Consider the following 23,283-nt stretch of genomic DNA (forward strand, 5'->3'; position numbering starts at 1 on the left):
CCCCTGCTTTTCTCCTTCCACACCCTCCTAATGCCAGCAGGATGGAGGTCTCATGTTAAGACTATGGCAGAAGAGGAGAAATGGTCTTGCAGCCAGCTGATCCAGTGAGGAGATGGTAAGGCTATGAGCTCCACAGTCTATGGAATGCATAGTGGATGAGAGGTGGCTGGCCCTATAGTCACCAGCAATTTGCCTTTCTGAGGTGTCAGACGGGGGAGTGGTGGTTGTTCCTGGGTATAGTTCAGTGTAACAATCAAATTAGGAATGAGTTTGAAGCACTCTGTGCAGGTCTGTGCTCCCTAGGACAGCATTCACCAGTAGCTGAGCTGGGACGTTTTCCCCTCATGGCGTTTGCTGTGCGTTTCTTTGTTACACTTGGATAGTGGTCTCAGCTCAGGATCTGCTCATCTCTCGGAGTCCTCTCTTTTAAGAAGCTGTACTGTTGGGCTGCAGCAGCATCAGGTGAGTCTCTGTTACTCCCTGGGACTTTGCACACCTCCATTCCAGCTCCTCAGTTCCATTGGAGCTGTTCTCCTGAAAGCACTGGTGTCCACGAAGAACGTTCCCCTGGATCTCCAGTATGAGACAGCTATCCCTGCCTGTCCCTGCTGACTGCCCAGTGAGGAGTGGCTCAGCTCCTTGCTATCTCCAGGTAAGCTTGACTGCCACATCTGTCCTGCATCACTGCCCCTCTTGGGGGATATTCTGGCCATAAATCCTTACAAAGTTTCTCCAGTGCCCCTCTCCTTATTAGAGCATTTGACTGTATGTGATGGGCTGAAGCCACTGCCAGCAGCCTGCATTTGAACAGAGAACCCTGGAGACAGTTTGGAGCCAGGATGGAAGTGCAGCTTCTGGGAGGGACCTGCCAGCACCTGAGGTGATTTTGTCTGCAAGAGCTGGAAGGTAGTTGATGGAATTTCTCCCTCTGTCGCACAATGTGCTGCTCACTCAGAGCATTTACCGGCCTAATCTCAGATCAACTGACTTTGCCTCAGCATTTCCTCACTTTGGAGCAAAAGAACGTGGTGTTGGGAAAAGTTTACATGCCCCAAACATGCTGTCTCATGGCAGGAGACCCACATGAACAGATTCACAGCTGGAACAAAGAGACTTACCAAGGATTTCTTTAGGCAGAGCTATGTCAAGCTCTCGTTGCATAAGCATGTTATACCAGATGCATACACAGCTCTTAGAAATACAAATGTCTCATCAGAAAGCCTAGAGTTAGTTTAAGTCATTTAAATAGTAGGTTTTGCTAACTCAGTTCCTTGTGATGGATGTAAGCCTGGAGCTCATCACAAGCCATCCGTGACTCTTAGCAGAAACTGTTTTTCAGATTGCAAATTTGCAAATGAAAATGTTGCTGAAAAAAAACTGATGGCTGTGATATACAGAGGCAAAAAAGTTTCTATTGCTTCTTATATGTGAGTGTTGGTGGCCTTACATGAGAAATGAAGAATAGTGAAGACAGAAATATAGAGGTGGGAGATGGATGAGTGGTTCTTCTTCATCCTGTATTCTTTGGCTGGAAAATGGTATGTATTGAACTGAGTTTCTGATAACTGCCCTCTAGAAATTATATTTATCCAGGATATCAAAGAGCAGAAAGGACACAATAGCTCATATGTGCTTGATCTAGCAGTGTAATTGTCGCTGAGACATATTGAAGTAGTATTTATTTCGTGTTACAAGTCTTTCACAATTCAGAAGCAGTGATGACTGATACACTGGGGAGGTTAAAAAATAAATCCTGCAAGTAAAAAAATAGAATTGTATGAGATAAATATGCGGTTTCCTGTCACAGGGTGCAGGCACATAAATTTTAACAGCTATATGATAATGTAGGGAGAGTGTGGAGGGAGCAGTTAAGAATGTACCCATAAATTGAATTTGGGGACACTGTGAAATATGTGCCAGCTGCTCATTGCCAAGACAGTAATTATGCAATATGTCTGTTTAAACTTCAGGGTGCTGTGGAGCAGCTTCCACCTGCAAGTTGTTCTTTACTTATGCTGCTTCCACACCAATGATGACTGCAACTATTAGTATTGAAAGTAAGGGCAGCAGCTGCACACTCTGCATCAGATGGATCCATGCATCCTCCAGCAGGAAGCAAGCACAGCCATCAAAACAAGCTGTTGGTGGTGTCTGATACTGCATTTCAAGAGAGACTCTTCTTCTGAGGAGCAACGAACTGCTCCTCTGAGCAGCACTCAGATATTGCCTTTTTGCTGCTCTGATTCTCAGTGTTCTTGCTTCCATTTGTTTTCTATGCTGTTATTTTGCAAGCACAAAAACCTCTTAAGGGGCTGAACTTCTCATGAGTTTTATTTTAGCAGAAGCCTGTAAAGCACTCATTGAAGACAAAGTGTCCTTTCTGAAGGAAAATATCATTCAGTGAACCTGACTGCACAGAGTACGTCCCACAGAACCACCACACTGCCTGCGCCCTCTCAGCCGAGGAGGCCGCCTGCACCCTCGCTTATGTCGTGACATTGCACAAAGAGTTTGAGACCTTCTAGCTTTTCTTCAGGGAGTTGTTCATGCCCTGGAATGTCTACTGTGTTCATGTGGATGTCATTCAAAGAGCCATTCCCCTTCCAGCAGGCAGCGCTCCTTTCTCAGCACCTCCCTTGTTTCCTGGGCAAAGCGGGTGGTCTAGGGCAGCATCTCCTGCCTGTGGACTGACCTCCACTGCACGAGAGACCTGCTTGGCCTTGGCCATGCCCTGGTGCTACCTACTCAACACCTGTGGTCAGGATCTCTCTTTGAATAACAACAGGGAGGTCATCCAGCTGCTGAAGGGCCTTGGGGGCAAGAACATCACATCCAGGGTGCTGCCACCTCCCCACGTCACCACCTGCACCAAATATGTGCACAGGGAGTAACTTCACTCTTCCTTTTCTTTCATGCTGTGGAACATTTGAGCGCAAGATGCCCCCAGCTGCACAACTTGACCATCTATTTTGGCTCTGCATACATGGCCATCACCAGGCCCTTTGTGGGGTTCGTGCTGCAGGACCAGCATGTTCTTGATCTGCTGGCACAGCAGATGGTGAGGACACCAACAGCTGTGAGGGACACTTCTGGGTGATGCTCAGCAGGATCCAGGTGAGCATGCTTTCACTTTTTGTTCTGTAGATACACACACTCGTGCTTGTTTCACACATGGAAAAAGCTGGAGAGGGACTTCTTACAAGAGCATGCAGTGATAGGACGGGGGGAATGGCTTTAAATTTAAAACGGGTAGGTTTGGATTAGGTATAAGGAAAAAAGTCTTTACTGTGGTGGCGGTGTTGCAAAGGAAGAGGCTTCCCAGAGAAGTGGTGAATGGCCCATCCCTGGAAGTGTTCAAGGCCAGGTTGGATGGGGCTTTGAGCAAACAGGTCTAGTGGAAGGTGTCCCTGCCCATGGAAAGGAGTTTAGAACTACAAGATCTTTAAGGTCTTTTCCTTAAACCCAAACCATTTTATGATTCTATTTCATAGGTGCACATTCACATACACATGCAGAAGCATTATCTGAAGTTGATTTTGGCAAAACCTAGATGAAGATTTCAATTGTTATATAGGACTGATCTATCAAATAATCTTACCGCCCCTTTTTGAGCATTGAGGGAGAGGTGTCTGTGCTGTCCAGAATGTGCATTAGTGTTCCATGTCTGAGCAGGAAAATGTCCAGGGATCTAAGTTCAAACAGAAATCCTTGGACACTTCACCTGATTCACCTGTAAAATCTGAGATGATGAAAAGAGAAGTAATAACATGCAAAATATGTAATCTACATAGCATTGTAGCGAAGAAATTTTGTACAAGATGTTCATTTTGCTGTGGGAAATTTTATTTTTCAACACATTGAAGTCAATTTCTCCCAGAAAATCTGAATTCAGGCTAGAGTCGACTTCTAGTCTTCACACACTTTTCTATGGGACCACACACAGCATCTCTTCCATAACAATTGCAAAAAACCCATGTACTCATAGCTACTGCCTAAACTCCATTGGACAAAGTCAAAGATTTGTGCAGAGAAGCAGAATCAGGACCAGTATTTTCATCTTTACTGTGTGTATTTACCATTACTTTTACCTTGTTCGCATGACCGGGAAAGGGTTGGAAGATGAACAGGATTTCACCCCCCTGCATGTTGCTTTTAGAAGCCTCTGGTAGGACTCTACTGCTCCTGACTCCCTAGAGCTTCACAGCAGCCCAAAGCAAGGATATGACGAATGGAAGCACAGGTAAATTTCCTCTCCTGTCTTTTTCTTTCCTTCCACCTTCTCCCTGCTGTAACTTGCAGGAAACAAACACAGGAGCAGTAAACAGAGGCAGAGTATGTTTACTTTAACTTTCAAATTATCACATAACTTTATAGTGCTTGCTCTGCCAATAACTGTATTTTACAACTGGCCTGCACAAGAAGCACAAGTGATTATTGATCAAGATATTTATAGTGTAATCATCAGCATATATTATTTGTAGCTAGATCACTTTTCCAGGAAGCTGGTTGCTGTTATCTTACTACATTGCCTCAGAAGCTATAAACCTGGGACCAGATATGTTCTCCACAGTCGGAAAGCTTTAGGTGGTTGACATTTGTTGTACTGCACTGTGTAGCTCACATAGGCTGCATATTTCATTGTTATTTCCATGATTACCACTGTATGTTTTCCAGTATGGGCATAACATTTTTTTGGTGATTGTTCTTTTTGCATCTGAAAGATGCAACACTTCCATGGCAGATATGGTTTTTTCCTCTTCCTTTTTTTCCTTGCCATCACATTAGATTGCCTGTCCAAAAGTGATCATGTGGCTCTGACAGATGTGCTCTGAGGCTGTGGTTGCCCAGGATTCTGAATCCAAACTTACAAGAATGACACTCAGTCAAACACTCACCTGAATGTATCCAAGAGTGCTGAGCAGTTCTGGGGTGAGGAGTCATCCCTCTCATGCATAAGATGTTAGCCCAGGACTCAGTTCCAGGCTCTAACAAAAAACTCCTGTCCAACTTTGACCAGGCCACTCCCTTTAAGTTTCCAGGCATATCAAAGGGAGGTAATGATGTCAGGCAGTGGTCCAGCTGGTGGAACAAAAAGTTGCAGGCTTCCAGGCAAGCAGAGAAGTCATTTAAGGACCAGTTTGGATGGATAGCATACCATGAAAGAACTAAACCAAACAGTTATTTGTAGTTTCAGTATCAGCCATGATAATCTCAGTTCAGATAAAAGATAAAAAAAGACTTTTCCCAAATCTTAAAATAGCGTGCTTCTTGCCTAGAGTCATGTAATGAAGACCAAGACGTTTTCTTACCCCCTTAAAGGCTGAAGACTTTCAACTCCCATTTAGCTGGTTTTCAAGTAACAGCCTTAACTTATCTTTGGTATTTATCTCAGGCCACTTATCTTCCACATGACTCCTGCATGACAGAAAATTCTTGAAAGTCACCTTTCAGATAGCATGGGGAAATTAAAGGAAAGTATTTCCAAGGTATGTAGGTCTGAAGTATCTGGCCCTTAATGACTTTCCCCCGGTCTCTCAAGAAGCACGAACCATCACAGTGCAGATCAGTGGCCATGTCCCAGGCCAGCGGTGTTACCACTGTGCCACCTTTCCTCTCTCTGCTCATATAAAGCAGAAAGTAGGTTCTGATGGCCATGGAAGACGTGTGCATCCCCAGTCCATGCTGTTGAGCCCCCTTACTTCTTCCAAGCCAAATTCCTGCCCTCATTTTCATGCAGCATAGTCACAGCATATGAATGATTTGGGGCACAGGCAGTCTCGGGTGAAAACAATCCCTCAGGGTATGCAGGGGTGTGCCCATGGACATACACCTCTGCTGGTCACTAGCAATTTGCACCTTGTTCAAGTGGGGAAAAAAAGGTCACAAGAAGTAATCGCAGCACCTCTCATTCAGAGACCCCAACTCGCTTTTACAAGGGAGATCAGTGCTTTTATTTTCCTTTCACAGAAGCAGGCAGAAGAGGGTGGAATGATATTCTCAGTGTCTTAAAGCAGACCGTGGGCAAAGCCAGCGCTGGTACACTGACACCTGACTCCTGGTCTAATGCACTGGACTAAACTGCTTTTTCAGAACTGGTTCACCTGTGGAATAACAGAGTCTGGTTCCACTGTCACCTCTGCTCTCTTTGCTAAGGGTGAGTGTGCACAAGATGGGTGAGCACTAAAAGCCCTTTGTTGCCAAAATAAACACTTTCTGGAGTCCCTCTTGACAGCCTCTTGGCAAGTTGTCCTCTGTCCTCTCTGCACTGTTACAAAGACACCAGAACCAGCAGCCTGGGAAACGTATCAGAGGCATTGTCTCTTACCTGCTTTAATAGGATATGTGCAACAGCTGCTGCTGCTGTGGGGACCAGTTTTCCAATGTTCTCCTTTCCTATTGCTTTCCTTTCCTGATGATATGTGTAAGAGATAGCAGGGTCTGCTCCTGAATACCACAAAAAAGCCTCTGCATGAGAACATTCACACCCAGACATGTTGATTTTCCCATCTCACCCCAAGCCCAGCATCAGTAACCTCATCCCAGTACTCCTGCCTCCTCAGGTGCACATATTGCAGGGGAGTGTGGGAACACACTAAGCTACTGCAGGATCGCTCGTCTGAGGCAGTGAGCATTCAGTGAGTATTACCAATCGAAATACAAGAGCTCCTAAATGCTTAGCAATCCCCTCAGGCTATGAGCTGCAAGTTGGCCTGTAACAACTGGCTGCCACAGCAATCACCCATTCACTCCCTTCCCAGTGCGAGTGCCCGGGTATGTCCTGGCTACTGAACCAGGCTGCAGGCCCATCCTGCCATGCTGGAGCAGCCCTTCTGAGCTGCCATGCAAGAAAAGACACTAATGTGTGGTTTCTCTCTCTTCCCCAGAGCGTGGGTCATCTGTCCCAGGGGAAGGGGGTGGGAAAGGAGCACCATGTCGCAGCTGCTCTTGTGGCAGCTCAAAAGGGACATGGGGTACACAGCATGCAGTCACTGCCTGCTGCAAACCTGACAAACTTCTGCATCAGTGTGACTATGAGGTAGTTGATTACTAGAGCAGGTAGCCCACAGTGTCCTGTGCAAGCCCACAAGCCCAGACCACTCTTGATCTGGATGGGTAGGTCACAGAACCACAGAGCTCCTTGCATCTGAGGACATAAGCAGCCTAAACCTGGAATGTTTCAGTGTGTGAAAAACGAGTGTGTTTTGTTGCTGCTAATCTAACACAGAAGTTGGGAATCAATGGAAGATGGTGTTGCATTCTAACTCGTGCTTACTTTTCCAAGGATTCACCCGGCTGTATGCCAAACACAACCCTAAGTGGCTTTGACACGGTTCCTTATTGTGTCTGTCTAAACTCCAAGAATCAGCCCCACCTCACTCTCCCCGGGCAGGAAGAAGGGAGCTAATATAGCCATTACTTTTGTCAATTATTGCAAAGGAGTGAAAATGGTGGATAGTTTTGTTTGTGGGTGGAGTGTTAAACCACTCCTAGACTTTGAAAGTATATCTGCATCATCCTGATGGCAACTCCTCAGTTGGGAGCTGAATGCTACACAGAAAAATAAGAAAAATGGCCACAGGTATGTCTCCAGTAGTGGCAGGTAATGCTGAAGTCAAACCAGTAGGATCTCAGGAGAGATGGGAGTTATCCTTCACTGCAATTTATCTGATGCAGTAGCCTTACTTCCCAAGTAGAGCTGTTAGCTGTCAAGGAACACCTCATTCACATCCCTTGAATGTGAGTGTGAGGTGAAAGAGAAACACCAGAAAATTCTGAGTAGCACGCTAGTATATTAATCTACCCCATTAGCCATTTCCTTATTTTTAAGTTTTCACATGGCCATTTGCTTGAACAGACAGACCTGTGGTTTTTTCAGATGCTTTAGCTTGCACTGAGCTTTTCACCACAGCAACTTAATAATTAAAAACCATTTTGGTACCTCTCCATCCCACTGTCATTTGTAGACGGGATCTTGGAACAACCTTCCCTGCAACGCACACGTCACACTAATACACACTAATGTGGGTCTGTTCTGCCTGGTATCATTGTTAATTTTCCTTAGCTTAGTCCACACCCTTCAAAAGTCAGACAGACAGAGACACAGAAAGTTTTTTACTATGATTCCAGACAGTGATGCTGGTTGAATAAGCCGCATTCTAGAAAAAGAAGTATTTTGTACCTATGTCTGCATCATTACTCATATAACTAATCCTCATTCTTTTGTTCCTATTCTCTATTATTTTAATGAGACTTCCTGATTGAGCAAGAACTTCTCATAGGAATAAAGCATTAAAAAAATAGGGATTTTCCTGCGACTGATTTTGAGTCTATGCCCACAAAGTCATAATCTCACCATCAAAACCGTCTTCTTTTGAAAAACCTGCTCAAGGGAAAGTGTTGCAATACCATTGCATCAATCTCAAAAAACACCTTCTTAATTGCAGTATTTCTGAAAAATTACTTGTCCTCTATCCTCCATTCAGATATTATAGTTCACCTGAGAAGATAAAACAGGCTTTGGTCTATATGTAGTTCACAGTCTTTGGAGTTTAAGTATTGCAAAGGAATAATACCTTTCTTCACAACCAGTCATGTGCTTCTCACTGAAACAGCACTTAGTGATGATGGAATAAGGGTGGGTATGTCTTCAATAAGACTTCTTGAAAAAGCACAGCTACTAAATGGGCTAGTGCTCCCTCACTTGGTTCTCCTTTATATTTTCAGCTATCAGACATTGGTGTAAGAGGCTTCAAAGAGCACAACTCCTTGAAGAATAGAATTAGAGGAGAGTAATTTAAGGAAGATTTATTTTTTTTTCTAAATAACAGCATCAGGTAACATATGTGATAACTCATGCATGTAACCAACTAAACATCAGTCCAGCAGTAACAGAGAATTTTCTTGACATTCCCAGATGCTGAATTGCCAAGAGCCCTTGGGTTTTTTAGGGGGAAGATCCAGTCAGACCACCTGAGCCTCTCCCCTCCTTTCACCTATGAGCATACTCATCTGACCACACCTAAAGCTGTGTTGCACATGTTGAGATACAAACCCTGATGCCAGCACACGGCCAGGGTGGAAGCTGGCAGAACCATGCCTGAATGGGTGCTGGGGTGGGCACTGGAAGTTCCTGCAGAGCAGCTCTCCCATTGCCTGTCCTTGGCACCCAGCATGTCCCCACAAGTCCAGCTCACTCCCACTGGGAGAAGCAAGTGTTTCCTCAACCACCCTCTAGAATTCAGCTCCTCTAAAACAGGATTGCAACCTTCCCATATACACTAGAATTAGTTTATGGGTCAGAAACAGCTCAGAAAAACTTCCTCCAAAAACATATCAAAGGAAGCTAGAACTGAGACCTTTTCTTTATTATCCATCAGATGTTTAAAGACAGGAGGTGCAGTTTAGCTCTCTTATGACTGTCACCAGCCTAACAGCTCAAGAAAATGACATGCATTGCCTTAAATCAAAACACTTTGTTTTAAATAAGCTTCTTGGTTTTTCCTGAGTTCTAGTTCCTTCTTTCCAGGTTCTGAGGTCTGCTTTGAAGCCCAACAATCTTGAGTTTATTTTAGTTAAACCTTCATCCCCGCACACACACATTTTTGCATTTGCATACCCCAATTAAATTAAAAGTTCTGGTGGCAAAATATGAAATTGAGCCTTTGTACATTTTTAAGGAGGGGTGTTGTTTTTTTTTTTTCTCCCTTGTTGCAATCTCATCTTGAAAGAAAATCTTTTCTTCTGAGGACTGCCCTGCATCTTACCAGCCACCTCCCTTCCCTAGTCAGGTGGGATTGTCTTGCCAGGCAAACAAGAAAACAGACAAACCAGAATTTCAGAGCAAATAATTCTTGCATGCTGTCTTATGTGCCTGGTCAGACAACTTCCTGTTGCTGTACAGGGTTAAGAGGTGACCATTTTCATCCTACCACAACTGCTCATCAGCTTCTCTCCGTCTTCCTAAACACTGGTGGCTGGACTTTGGGTGGTGGGGAGACTGCCCTTCCCTGTTGTGGGAGGTGGTTTGTGGCATTGGTTTCAGGAAGGGGATCATCCAGGAGGTTCTGGTGGTCCAGAGGTGGGCCAAGGCTGGCAGTGTGGGCACTGTGATGGAGCTGGGTGAAGGGACTGGTGCTGCTGGGCACTGCTGTGCTGCTGAGGCACAATGGGCATGAGTGGTGGGCAGAGGGGGCTCTCCGAAGGCCATGGTGCTGGAGTGGGCATGTGGCACACTGCTGGCAAGGCAGGCACCCTGCCTGAGGGGCAGGCAGCACTGGGGACATGTCCCTACTGATTGTAAGTGTCCTGCAGCCCACTTATATGTGACCCACCTCAAGCCCTGCATGTTTCCCAAACAAAAATATGTGGCCCTGGTGCCCAGCAAAAGTTACCGTTGATTTCAATCATGTCTTGCAGAATAATATTCCCAAGGATGGGAACAGTTCAGGCAGATTTCTAAAGAGCAAACTCCTGTGCATCAGCTTGTAAAGTGCAGGAGAAAATCTTAGCTCAGTTGGTGGCATAGGAGGGTGAAGAAATTGTAAGGAAATGCTAAAGGGGAAGCACAGGCTGTTTCAGGGGGCTGGTAGAGATTAGCCTGCTGGCAGCTAGGTTTGACCCTGGAATCACAAGTAGGGCACTTGGAAGGTCAAGGCAAATCTGGCAGCCTTTTATGCTTGCAAGATTTCCAGCCCAATGTTGGTTTAAGCATGCATGTTACAGAAATGTGGATGCAGTGGCTCATGTTGTGTAAGCTGCGTGTGTTTGTCTTCATAATCTGTGGGGGTGAGGCAAGGAGGAAAGGGAATGGGCTGCCTCTTGGAGCCAACATATGCAGAACAGCTCACACTGGAACTGTAATGGCAAAAAAACTGAAGGGAAGGGCTTAGAGGGGATGTTGCCTTTGGGGTTGGTTGTGACCTCCTGTCATGGAGGTCCAGGCTCTGAAGCAGTGTTTTTCCTTCCTCCAAACCTCCACCGCTAAGAAATGGCACGAAATTAAAGGCATCAGAGGGGCTGACCCGTCTTTCCTGTGGCTGTCTCCACACCTGAGCAGTGCAGTGCTGCTGGTGGCTGTTCTTAAGGCCTGGCGCCAGCAAACTGGTTTCCAGAGCAGTGCTCTGCAGTGTTGCCCACGAGGGGGCTCTTTTCTGTTCCTGGTTTTCAGGGACGAAACTCCGCTGACCTTGATGGAATGGGAGTTAAGAACTGAACGAACGTAGAGTGAGCAACCCATGACAAAATTTGTTTTAGCTTTCATAAGCAGCATCACTGCTCAGACAAACTGTCTTTTTAAGAACAGCACCCCAGGGAATTTCTGAATCTGAAATCAGTCACTTAAGCACTTATTTAAAGAAAAATATGATAATTTTTTTTTTTCCCCTGTATTGAGCTACACTTTACCCTACTTATAATTAACTTGCAAAGATGCCTAGTTTGCTCATTTTGGGAGATGGTGAATAATATGAAGTCAGTAGTTTTGTATTCCTGGGAGGCATTGTCTTCCAGTATTTTTGTGGATGTCCTGGGGTCATTCCTGTTTTGTCAGATACCCTTCTGTTTTGACATTGTATCAGCATTTTCCAAAACTTCCCACATTCCACATTTACTGCCATCTGTTATGAAGAGGCTTTTAATTTGGGATGGCAGTGCACATACCAGGCTATTTAAAGCATTTATCCCCTGCCATCACTGCCCCTTTTTCTCTCTCATAAAGTGTTATCTTTACCTTAATCCTTTCTGTGAAAAAGAAATACTTTTCTGAATTTTCCCTGGGACAAAACCACACTTTTCAGCATGTTGCTTTATTTGATAAACCCAATAAACAGAAGGGGAGAAATAAAGTCATTAAGTTCTGCTTATAGCTGACCCACACTGCTGTTTATGGCAAAGCGCTGTGCTGGTTCTGCAGTTGAATCATACAGTCTTTTTTGCATTTGATATCAAAGTCATGAGTTGGTTTTTGTGGCGTGGCACTTGGTGTGAGTTGGTGTGGCACTTGCTATGAGTGGCATTCCTCAGGGGTTGGTATTGGCACTGGCACTGTTTAACACCTTAGTCAGTGACATGGACAGTGGGATTGAGGGCACTCTCAGCAAGTCTGCTGATCACACTGACCTGTGTGGTGCAGTCAATACATTGTGGGAATGAAGGGATGGAATCCAGAGGAACCGGGACAGGCTGGAGAGGGGGGCCTGTGTGAACCTCATGGAGTTCAACAAGGCCAAGTGCAAGGTTCTGCACCTGGGTCAGGGCAATTCCAAGCACAAATACAGGCTGGGGGAGAATGGATTGAGAGCAGCCCTGGGGAGAAGGACTTGGGGGTGTTGGTTGCTCAGCATGACCCAGCAGTGTGTGGCTGCAGCCCAGAAAGCCAAACATATCCTGGGCTGCATCCAAAGCAGCGTGGCCAGCAGGCTGGGGGAGGTGGTACTGCCCTCTACTCTACCCTTGTGAGAACCCACTGGGAATGCCCCAGCTCTGAGGCACCCAATGTAAGAAGGACATGGACCTGTTGGAGCAAGGCCAGAGGAGGACTACAAAGACGCTCAGAGGGCTGGAGCACCTCTCCTATGAAGACAGGCTGAGAGAGCTGGGGTTGTTCAGCCTGGAGAAGAGAAGGCTCTGGGCTGACCTTAGAGCATCCTTCCAGTACCTAAACAGGACCTGCAAGAGAGCTGGAGAGGGACTTCTTACAGGGGTCTGTAGGGATAAGACATGGGGGCATGGCTTTACACTGAGACAGGGTGGGTTTAGATTGGATATATGGAAGAAATTCTTTACTGTGAGGGTGGTGAGGCACTGGACAGGTTGTCCAGAGGAGCTGTGGATACCCCATCCCTGGAGGTGTTCAAGACCAGGTTGGATGGGACTTTGAGAAACCTGGCCCAGTAGAAGATGTTTTTAGTGACAAGCAGAAGGTAATAATTAATAACAAGCAGAGGATAAACTCTTACCCATTTATATCCTGGATAGGTCCTGTGATCTGCCTAAATATAAATATATATATATATATATATTATTATATAACATCATAGGCTATAACTGTGTTTCAATAACTCCTTCCAATTATATCATGCTTGAATTTGTTCTGTTAGTCTCTTTCCTTAAACCAACCAACCCACAAACAAACAAATGACAAAAACCAAAGCAGAAATCCAGTATTTACCATTCAATTAATGTGAAGGTATCATGTGTTAGTGGCCAGTGTTCAAATAGCACTTGGAGGGCAGTGTTGGTTGGGAAGGTTACATGAATGATCATGTGCAGTATTATACTGAGGCTGTAGCAGACGAGGGATTTTACTTTTCAGATGAAGTCTTTAGGTCTTCTGGGCTGACATCTTGTCTGTGTCATGAAAGCTGCTCTCAGTGGAGAAACTTGACAAGGTTATCAGCCAGGCATCTGTTAACGTGTATTCTGAAGTATTTTATCCCAGTTCTGTGGAGAAAGGTCCTAGAGAGTGGACACAAACCTAAACAAAATGCTGTTAAAAAGACTAGCTACTTGATTTTCTCTTACCTACTTTCAGGTGTCCCAGGATCCATGACCAATACATCATGGGGTGGTGACCTGGAAGTGGTGAAATGGGTTGATATGAAAGAGACCCATGGAGGTTGTCATGGTAATATGTACATTTTTCTCCATTTCTTGTTCCTGTGCTAGCAATAAATATTTTATTTCAAGAAACCTTAATCCATAACATAGTTATTTGTGTTGATGAGAAAAAAAAAACTGAGAACATCAGTCAGCATCAATGACAGCAATTTCACACTGACATAACTACACTGAAATCAGTGGACATACACAAATATCACTCAGAATTCATTTGTGGAAAATCTAGTGAGTAAAAGTATTGGTTTCTCTTCACTGACAGAGGAAATTCCACTGGTATTTTCAGGTAACAATAACCCAGCCCACAACATCACTAAAAGCAGCCAAGAGAATAGCAGCAGCAGTTTTAATGTCTGCTGTGTCAGAGCATAAACTCATGAGACGGGGTTTTTGGGGATGTTCTGTAGATGCAGCTTGGATTGGGCTGTCTCACACTGTCTGCAAATCTCACCTTCCACTTAACACTTGGAGGCCGAAGTACAAGAGATCCAAAAGGAGACACCAGAGCAAAGCTCCTCTTGAAGCTGGAGGAGCTTTTAATTCTTGTCATTTCTAATGGGATGTTTTCCAGCCCCAATTTTTGTCTTGCTACCCTGTCATTGTGACCTCTTTCTACAAAAATACAAACACAGCCATGCCTTCCTGGCACTTCTGTGTCTAAAAGACAAGTGTAATGAATCACAATCAGCAAGATCTTAAACACAGGAATACAACTGCTGGCTATACCTACAGATATGGTTTTATCAAAGACACCGATATCTACTACAGAGAATAACAGAAAACTACTGGAATAAAGATGCTGCATTTCCCAGATCATGCCTGTTCTTTAAGTATCTCTTGGGACAAAGTTTGTAAGAGCAAACAGGATCTTTTACTAGATCAGTGTGCGTGGTTACAAAAGTCAGATAGGATTTCAGGCACAGGAGTCCATGTCTGAAAAACAGGGGCTTGCATATTTGTCTTACTTGGCTGACTGACTGAACTGGAAAAAAAATTTTAAAAAATTATTTTCACGCAGACTTCGGTTTGCCAGTGTCCTTAGATCATCCAGCGTAAGCACTCATGGGAGAGATGCAAAGTGGGGAAGGTAAGTATTTTCAGGACTGGAAAAGCAGTAACTAAGCTTTAGCAATAACGCAGCGACTCTGTGTCATATTTCGATGTGGCATAAGACTTCCCAAGTTTACTCACTTTAATTTCATACAGTGGTTGATGGAAACACTTAACCTTGGGTTTGCTCGATCACAGCCCTACTTTTATCCCACAGTAACAGCCACTAGAGGGAGGCCATCCAACATCTGAGCAGATTTTCCCTTCAAACCCTTTGTGAAGGACACAAAATCTCAACAGATAAGCATGCTGCAGAGAAAAATAAAAAAATAAAATGGGAGCTTCAGAATGTTTTAGCGTTGCAAACAGAAGACAAAAGTTACAGGTATCAGTCATCATGTCTTAAAAAACAAAGCAAGGAAGCAAAGCTATGAATGCTTATTCCTGTAGCTATTGTGGTTGTATTCACGCAGCATGTTAACAGCACCGTGGAGTGACCCAGTCAGCTGGACAAAAGCAGTAAAAATCGGGATGCCTGAATCTAGGGAGGCTGTGTGCTGTCCTCCTGCCTTTCTTCTGAGCAAGCAGTGATGGCTCAAAGAATACCTCTTGAATAACAGCAATTTACTGCCAACTTTATGAAACCATTGCAAATTTCTTTTGGGTCTTTTAGCAAACTGGATTGCAAACTGCAGCAGTTCTGTACCAGCAACTCAACACATCTGGATGTCCTGAAGCGTGGCTGGTAACCTGCAGGGAAGGTTCTGAACAGACAGGATCTGCCTCAGTCAGCTCATTCTGCTGTTATAGCTGCCAACACCTAATGATGCAGATTCCTGCAGAAAGGCACCAAAAGTTTACCTCCAGAGAAGAAATTCTGTTTAGTATTTTGAAGAGGGGAGAAGAGGGCTTTGCTATCTTGCTGTCATGGTGGCAGCTGAAGACAGAAGTATTTCAGAGCCAGTAATTCTTCTAAAGAGGGAGTCTTAGGAAGGTCTAGCGACTTAAGAGAGGTCTGGGACCAGCGCATCCCTTCCTTGGTCTAAAAAAACTGCATATTTCCCAAACTGAAAAATCCCAAATAAAATAAAGGCATGCTCACCATTTTTTTGGAATATTTTAAGTAGCCCGGGGTGCTGACAACATTATATTTCACTGTTCAGGCTCTAGAGGCAAATAGCAAAATATCACCCAACAGCAGAAGCAATGAGCTTGGCAGTTTGAAGCTTATGGATATAACAGCATGTTGCACTCTGAACCTGAAGAAACACAGATATTTTATGGGTATACAGATATATTATGAGTTATATTACCTGTTTAAGTAAGAATCCAGAAAAACATCACAGATTTCTGTCCAGATGTTATTTAAGGGTTTTTTTTAAATTTTGTTTTGTTTTCACGAATGCTACTCCAGGTTGTGCTTTTCTGTGAGTAAATTAATCTGTTTTCACTGTGTGACTGACTTTTGGGTGCAACACCTGCCTCATCAGTCTCCTTTTTTTTGGTAGAAATTGATTAACAATACAGTTAATCACTGCAGAAGAGATGAAGCAATGATTTCTGGCAGCCAAGCTGGAGAAGTGCATCAAAACCAGTGAGGGCTTACTGTATTGGTGTTACTTTGAAATAACAGTAAAAGATAGGGGAAGATGAAAAACTGGAGGGGGTGGCTGGTAGGAAGGATGTTAAGGAAGGTTAGATTTCCCTGCACAACAGTAACAGCAGTGATTCAGTTCAGCAGCTGTGGTGCACCTCCACTGAGGGAGCTTGGGCTCCGGTATCTGTACCTCCTTGTCTTCCATAAATATGGCAAAGCAAAAAAAAAAAAAAAAAAAAAAAAAAAAATATTAAATTATTTCTGAATTGAGGATGCCTTTCTGAATCAGTATAAACAAGGAAGAAAAGTTTCAGTTCTGTTCAGTCACTCACCAAAACCCTGACCAGGATGGGGCATGCAAAGGACATGGTGCTCTCTCTAATGGGATTTCCAAGCAAGTCAGACTTTCCACTGAAGTCAGTTTGACTTGCTTAGACAACTCACTGGATGCCTTTCTGCTTATTTGCTCCTAAAGACTTCTACACACCTTATCCAAAGAGCTGAAATCTCACTGTAGGATGTGGAACTGCAGCCTTTTGACTCCAAGGACATTAAACTGAGAACAGGAACAGGCTGTCCAGGGAGGCTGGGCAGCCTCCATCCTTGGAGGGGCTCAGGACCCCACTGGAAAAAGGTCTGAAGCTATGACAAGTACATCTGCACAAGCTGCCATCACTTTGGGATTAGGATTCATGCTTATGAATGAAAATCACCAGTTCCTTTTCCTCAGCCTTTGTGCACTCCTAGCATCAAGGATGTTTTTATGCACTGTGTGAGGCTGTAGCAGCAGCTCCATGACTGTGCAAACTTCTGTACCTGATGTAGATACTGCAACACTTTTCCTTAATTCCCTAGCACCTGAGATATTCAATATATCAAAAATGAAAGACAGAAGCAGCATGTGTTCCTCTTCTGTCACTCCGTGTGTGAGGCAGGGAGCAGAAGGCATTTGGAGGAGCTAGCATTGCACCTCCTGTCAGTGGTGGGGAGGAGACATCACCATTGCTTCACTCCTTGCTTGTTTTGTCTTAGCCTAGAACAAACCCTGGACTCATCATCAGGGTTTGTTTAACTGTCTATTACTGCAAGACATGGAGTACTCTGCTGGGTGGCTCTGCAGCACAGTAGCTGCCATGGGATGCACAAGCTGAGAGGACCAACGCTTGCTAAACCTCAAATTAAGTGGAGCTTTCTCTTACAGGTGTTCCTATCTGTGAGATATGGGAGCTGAGGGCTTCTTCACAAGCTTTTACCTTCCTCAGACACACTATTTCTCCAGGTGCAGTAAGCACCATCGGGATCTTGTTTTCTACCCCACAGCACAGCACTGTGAAGTTAACAGGAGAGCTGAGACATGAGTCAGCTCCCAGGGCCTCACCCAAGCCGGCAGAATAACTTGCAGGTTTCATGCAATTTCCCTTTTAGCCAAACACATTCAAATACAACCAGAATTCCTCACCCCTGGGAAGATGTATGTTCTGTGTGTGACTTTGACATCAGAGGTGTGCACAGCAGCCAAAAAAATGTCTGGCAGCACGTGTCAGGCTGCAGGGTTTGTGAGAGAGTCCCGGGCAGCACAGCTGTGAGAAGGGGTCTAAGGGAAGCAGGATGCAGCACTGTGCCTCCTCCTGTTCCCTGGAGGGCTTGAGCCTGCCACTGCAAACCAGGCATTGGCACAAATGCTGCTCTGGGGCTCTGGTCTGGGAGCCTGAACTAAATTCCCTGGCAGCAGATCCACAAGCAGGATTTTTTTAAGAGAAGGGAGGACAAGTCGAAGGCTGAGCTTGTGGCTTGATGTCTGGCAGCAATGCCAGCCTAAACCAGCAGGCTCACAGCCCTCCCATTCCCACTCCTGCTAGAACTGTCTGTGTCTGAGCTATATCTGTTCCTCTGCCAAGAGGCCAAGCAGTCTTGTGCCAGCTCAAAAGAAGATATAGCAGACATAATACCAGGACTAGGAGCCAGGCAGCTGCTCCAGTTGAGTCCAGTGACACATGAAAAAAAAAAAAAAGAAATGGAAAAAGAGAGGCCTACCAAGGTATCCTTTCAACTTCACTTTAGGAATGACTGGAGTGTTTATGTAGAATCATAGAATTATAGAATGGTTTAGGTTGGAAGGGACCTTAAAGATCATCTAGTTCCAAGACCCCTGCCATGGGCAGGAATGTCATTCACTAGATCAGGGCCCCATCCAACCTCACCTTGAACACTTCCAGGGATGGAGCACCCACAGATGCAGAACAAAGGAAAATCCAAGCACACTTTAGTGAGCTCATAGTCTGGTTTGGTTTGGTCTCTTGCAATATCCCATTCCTTTTTTAGAGTACACTGCCTTGTCCTTCAAACCTTGTCTCACTTAATTTGTGAGCACACAGCTACCACAAACCCATCATTTTGAAACCCACAAATGCAAAGCTGAAGCTTTGGTGCCCACGAATAAATCATTGCATAGCCACAAGAGGCACAAAACTGAAGTAGCCAGTAGGATTGTCTGCTCACCAGCTTCTGAGTCAGTCTCTGGCTTCTAACTCAGTTAAAACATCAAAGATTCTGACTTACGTGAGCTGTGAGGTCATCAGTGACATCAGCAACACCAAACAATGAATTAAGATGCTGCCACCATAATGCAGAATGGTCTCAAAATCAGCCCGTTAGGACACACTGATTCAGAGGTCCCGATAATGTGTTATGGTGTGATGTGCAGGAATAGCTCAACGCCCTCAGCTTCCACCAGGAGCCAGCCTGTTATTAACGCCATAAAACATCACCATGTCCTGCAGTCGTAGGGAGGAGGAGGAGAGAAGATCCAGCAGGCAGGAATCATGCAGCAAGATTGATTTATTTAATTATTTTACAAACTCTTTTATAGACTTTTTTCTTCATGGTCTAATTGGACAAAGGATCAGCCACCTCTTGGGGTGATTGGCTAAAATCCTAAAACATCCATTGTCAAAATATTTTTCTACTGTATTATAAACAAGACTTTTCAAGGCTGCAGGTGTTTGGTTGTTTACCTAACTCTGCTACCTCTTCTGTGTGAGAGAAAAGTCTCTCACGGACTTAGAAAATAGCAAGAAAATCCTTGCGAGCAGCATTTTTGTATCCACAGCCTGTGATTATGCAAATATCTAGTGAACATAACAGCTTGACATAAAGCTTAGAAAAAGTTCTACTGGCGTTACTCCGCAGCAGAGGGACACTTTTGATGACCCTCTGCAAATCATTCTTAATGGATTTAAACAAAGTCAAATTTTCATTGCTCCAGATTCACAGTGCCACCCTATAGTTATGGCTTTGTTTTCCAACTCTGTCCTCTCCCCGTTCTAGGAATACAGGGAAGATTCAGACCTTTGGTAACAGAGGGTCATCCAAGAAAAGTCTTTGCCTAGCAAATCCTGCTGGCTCAGAGCTGGTGACTGCCAGAAGGGTGGTGGTTTGCTGTGTGGGCACGGAGGCTCATTCATAGGAATGATAACAACCGGCTGGTGTGTGAACGCCATTTTTGTGAGAGGCACCTGAAGAGGCTGGAAACAGGCACTAGAAATAGTCTTAAAAACAGGCACTCAAGGCAAAACAGTGGCATAAACCTTTCTATCTGTTTTGATTAGGTACTTAGACCAAAAGCAAAGGTTCTGCTTCAAACAAAGGAGCCAACCTGGTTTTGATCAGCAAGTCGCTGCTGGCACTCAATAGCCCTGTGTTAGCTAGATGCTTCAGGCCACCTAATGGCACAAAAATGCAAATAGAGTTCTCTCCACAAAATGCAAATAGAGTTCTCTCCACAAAAGACTGCAAACTTCAGCAAATGTGATCCATGGTCTTAAGTCTTTTCCAGACAGGAAGGTCTGAGAACACGGGGAAGGACAACTGAAAAATAGAGAAAGCCTTAGGACAAAAAAGGGGAGGAGGCAGGAGGAAAACAAAGATGGGAAAGGGAAAACACAGCATATGAGAGAATGAAGAAAGTGAAAGGGTGATAAAGAGGGTAAAAATACTGTTCTGCTACTTGTCATTTGTTCCGTGCAAGTCTGCTTTTCCAGATAACCTAGGGCAAACTGCTGGTTTGACATGGAGCTTGTAAAACAGCAGATGGCCCTCTTTGGGTTTGTTTGGGGTTTTTTTGTTTCTTTTGGCTTGGGGGTTGTTTTTTGTTGGTTTTTTGCTGTTGTTGTTGTTTATTTCTTTGTTTCATGAAATCCCGACAATCATATTAACTTTCTTTAAGTCGAAATACATTTGTACTCTTAACCACTCGTATAAAACAGAACAAAGTTCTAGCCTGCACACCTCTTCCTCAGAGTCTTTTATGGAAGCCAGCATGGAGGAAAGTTCATTGCCTTGTGAAAGAATTGGTCTGACCATAGTTTATTGTGGTCCAGCTTCAGATCTTCTAAATTTTTTTCCTTGCAAATCTATCTGGTCTCATGCACAGCTACCCTCAGTAGTGCAGTTGGCGAAAAAATATAACGCAGAAAGCACAATTGACAGGTCATTTGTGCTGCTCTATAGGCAGGACTTGAAACTTGCCAAGTTCAGTAAATCTTTGTGTACACATTAATGCACAAGCCCTGCCAGAGGTCAGAAGATAATTTGCCTCTTGTGTCAAGGGCCTAATGACATATTCCTTTCTGTAAAATACATAAAAGACCTTGTCAGAAGCACAAACCTCAGTGCTCAGTTCTCAATGCACATATGGGAAGGGAGGAGGCAGAGATCAGCTGAAAAATTTGCATCAGTTTCACCGTGCTTGTGTCACAGAGAGTCATGGACCAGCTGGGGTTGGAAGGGACCTCTGAAGCCCACCAAGGCCAACCCCCCTTTCTCAAAGCACGGTCAGGGCTGTGTCCTGTTTGGGGAAGAATATCTCCATGGATGGAGACTTCACAGCCTGCCTGAGTGCCTGTTCTGTTGTTAGGCCACCTTCAAAATGAAAATTATTCTATTTATGTTTGAAAGAAATGTCCTGTGTTTGGACTTGTGCCCATTACCACTGAGAAGACCCTGGCTCTACCTGCTTTGCCCTTTCCCATCAGATATTTATATGGATCAATAAGGAGCCCCTGAGCTTCCTCACATGCAGACTGAACAGTTCCAGCTCTTTCCGACGCTTCTTGTATGAAGGATGCTCCAAGCCCTTAATCATCTTCACAGCCCTTTGCTGGATCTGCTTCAGTATGTCCATGCCTGCCTTGCACCACTGAGCCTAGAACAGAATTCCCAAGATTCCAGCTGTATCTTACCACAGAGCTGAGGGGAAGGATCATCTGCCCCAATCTGCCTAATGCAGCCCAGGCTGCTGTCTCCCACCTTTGCTTCAAGAGCATGTTGCTGCCTCATGGGCAACTTCTTGTGACACTCTAGGATATCCAAGACCTTTCCTGCAAAGCTGCTCTCCAGCCAGTCAGTCCCAGGCACCTCTGCAGGCTCAGACTGGGAGAGCTGCACTCTCCTGCAGGGACTGGGACTGCTACCAAGCCTCTCAAGATTTGAATAGGGGTTTGAGTCAAACTTTGCAATTTTTTTTTGTTAATCAGTAGCTGTTGCTGGACAGTTATGATTAAGTAATTGTATTGTGGGCATCATATCCTTGTCTGAACTTCTGTTTTAAGGAAAAGAGAAGACATTCCCAAGATGAATGGGCTGTCTGGACAAGAGCCACCAGGAGTGAAGTCAGCAGAACTGAGCAGTAACTGGCAGCAGTAAATGCTGGCAGCAGGCAATCACAAACACCAAATCATTGACCACCTACTCAAAACAGACCCCAGACTCAAATGGAGAGAACTACACCTGTAGACTAATTAGCATGAGAAGAGAGAGATATAACTAGCAAACAGACAGGGGGTTAAGTACTAATTACAGAACAGTTATGTACGTTGTAACCAATGAATGCTTCTGCCTTAGTTTGTTAAAATGTACACATAGTGTAGAGTTTTGATGATCAGTGAGCAGACCCAACTCCCTGCTCTGTGCAAACGAGAAAGAAAAATGGAAGTACCTGTCTCAATGAGTGAATTGGCACTGGGCACCAGTTAGCAAGCCTGCCTTCAGGACAAAGGACTGCATCCAGTGTAGTGCTGGGCAGGCTGCTCTGTGTGGTGCTGGGGATTGTGCCCTGTAGCTCATCACCACCATCGCTCCACATGTGCATCACGTCCTCAGCAGAGCTGCCAAGGAATCCAGATGCCTTCTTCTGACATCTGTATTGGGCTTCCAGGGCAAGGCTGGCTTCTGAGAGAAGACACCAGGACCTACCCTCATCTTGGGCAGTCAGCTGGCTCCAAGACAGACCCACTGCTGGCCAAGGCTGAACTCATGACAGCACTGGTGGCACCTCTGCGATAACGTATTTAAGAAAAGAACTTACTGCACAACAGCAGCAGCAGCTGGAGAGAGGAATGAGAACCTTTTGTGAGGAGCAGCCCTGCAGACACCAAGGTCAGTGAAGAAGGAGGATAGGACATGTTCCAAGTTCAAGAGCAGAGATTCCCCTGCAGCCCGTGGTGCAGACCACGGTGAGGCAGGCTAACCCCCTTCAGCCCATGGAGCAGAGATTCACCTGCGGCCCACAGAGGACCCTACGCTGGAGTAGGTGAACGTGCCCCGGAGGAAGCTGCAGCCCATGGAGAGAGGAGCCCACCCTGGAGCAAGTGTGCTAGCAGGACTTGTGACCATGCAGAAGACCCACACTGGAGCAGGCTGTTCCTGAAGGACTGCGCCCCATGGAAGGGGCCCGCGCTGGGACAGTTTGTGCAGGACTGTCTCGCGTGGGAGGGAGCAGCAGCGCAGAAGAGGCGCTATGGACCGACCGCAAACTCCACTTCCCACCCCCTGGCAGCGCGGGGTGATGTTGAGCCTGGGAAGAAAAGGGGAGGTGAGTGCTTTTTGCTTAATTTCTGACTTTCCAACTGTCTTACTGATGGGCAATCAATTAAGCAAATCCTCCCGGAGCCGGTCCATCACTGCCGCTGCGCTGCCGCCAGTGCGGGCCCTCCCCGGGTGCTGTCACGGGCGGCGGGGGGGGC

General features: G+C 45.2%; 1 protein-coding gene across 1 annotated transcript; it reads left to right on the forward strand.

Annotated features, from left to right (window-relative positions):
• The first annotated feature begins 2,032 nt into the window (after nt 1–2,032).
• GCNT2 (glucosaminyl (N-acetyl) transferase 2, I-branching enzyme (I blood group)) lies at nt 2,033–13,665 on the forward strand. The gene is given in 10 exon segments (XM_017730628.1): nt 2,033–2,057; nt 2,214–2,254; nt 2,256–2,319; nt 2,322–2,391; nt 2,393–2,693; nt 2,696–2,713; nt 2,715–2,915; nt 2,918–3,052; nt 3,055–3,112; nt 13,529–13,665. Coding segments are annotated over 10 exon segments (1,050 nt in total).
• Nucleotides 13,666–23,283: the final 9,618 nt, after the last annotated feature.

The sequence above is a fragment of the Corvus brachyrhynchos genome, unplaced genomic scaffold (genome assembly GCF_000691975.1).
Source record: "Corvus brachyrhynchos isolate BGI_N302 unplaced genomic scaffold, ASM69197v1 scaffold43, whole genome shotgun sequence".
Taxonomy (NCBI): domain Eukaryota; kingdom Metazoa; phylum Chordata; class Aves; order Passeriformes; family Corvidae; genus Corvus; species Corvus brachyrhynchos.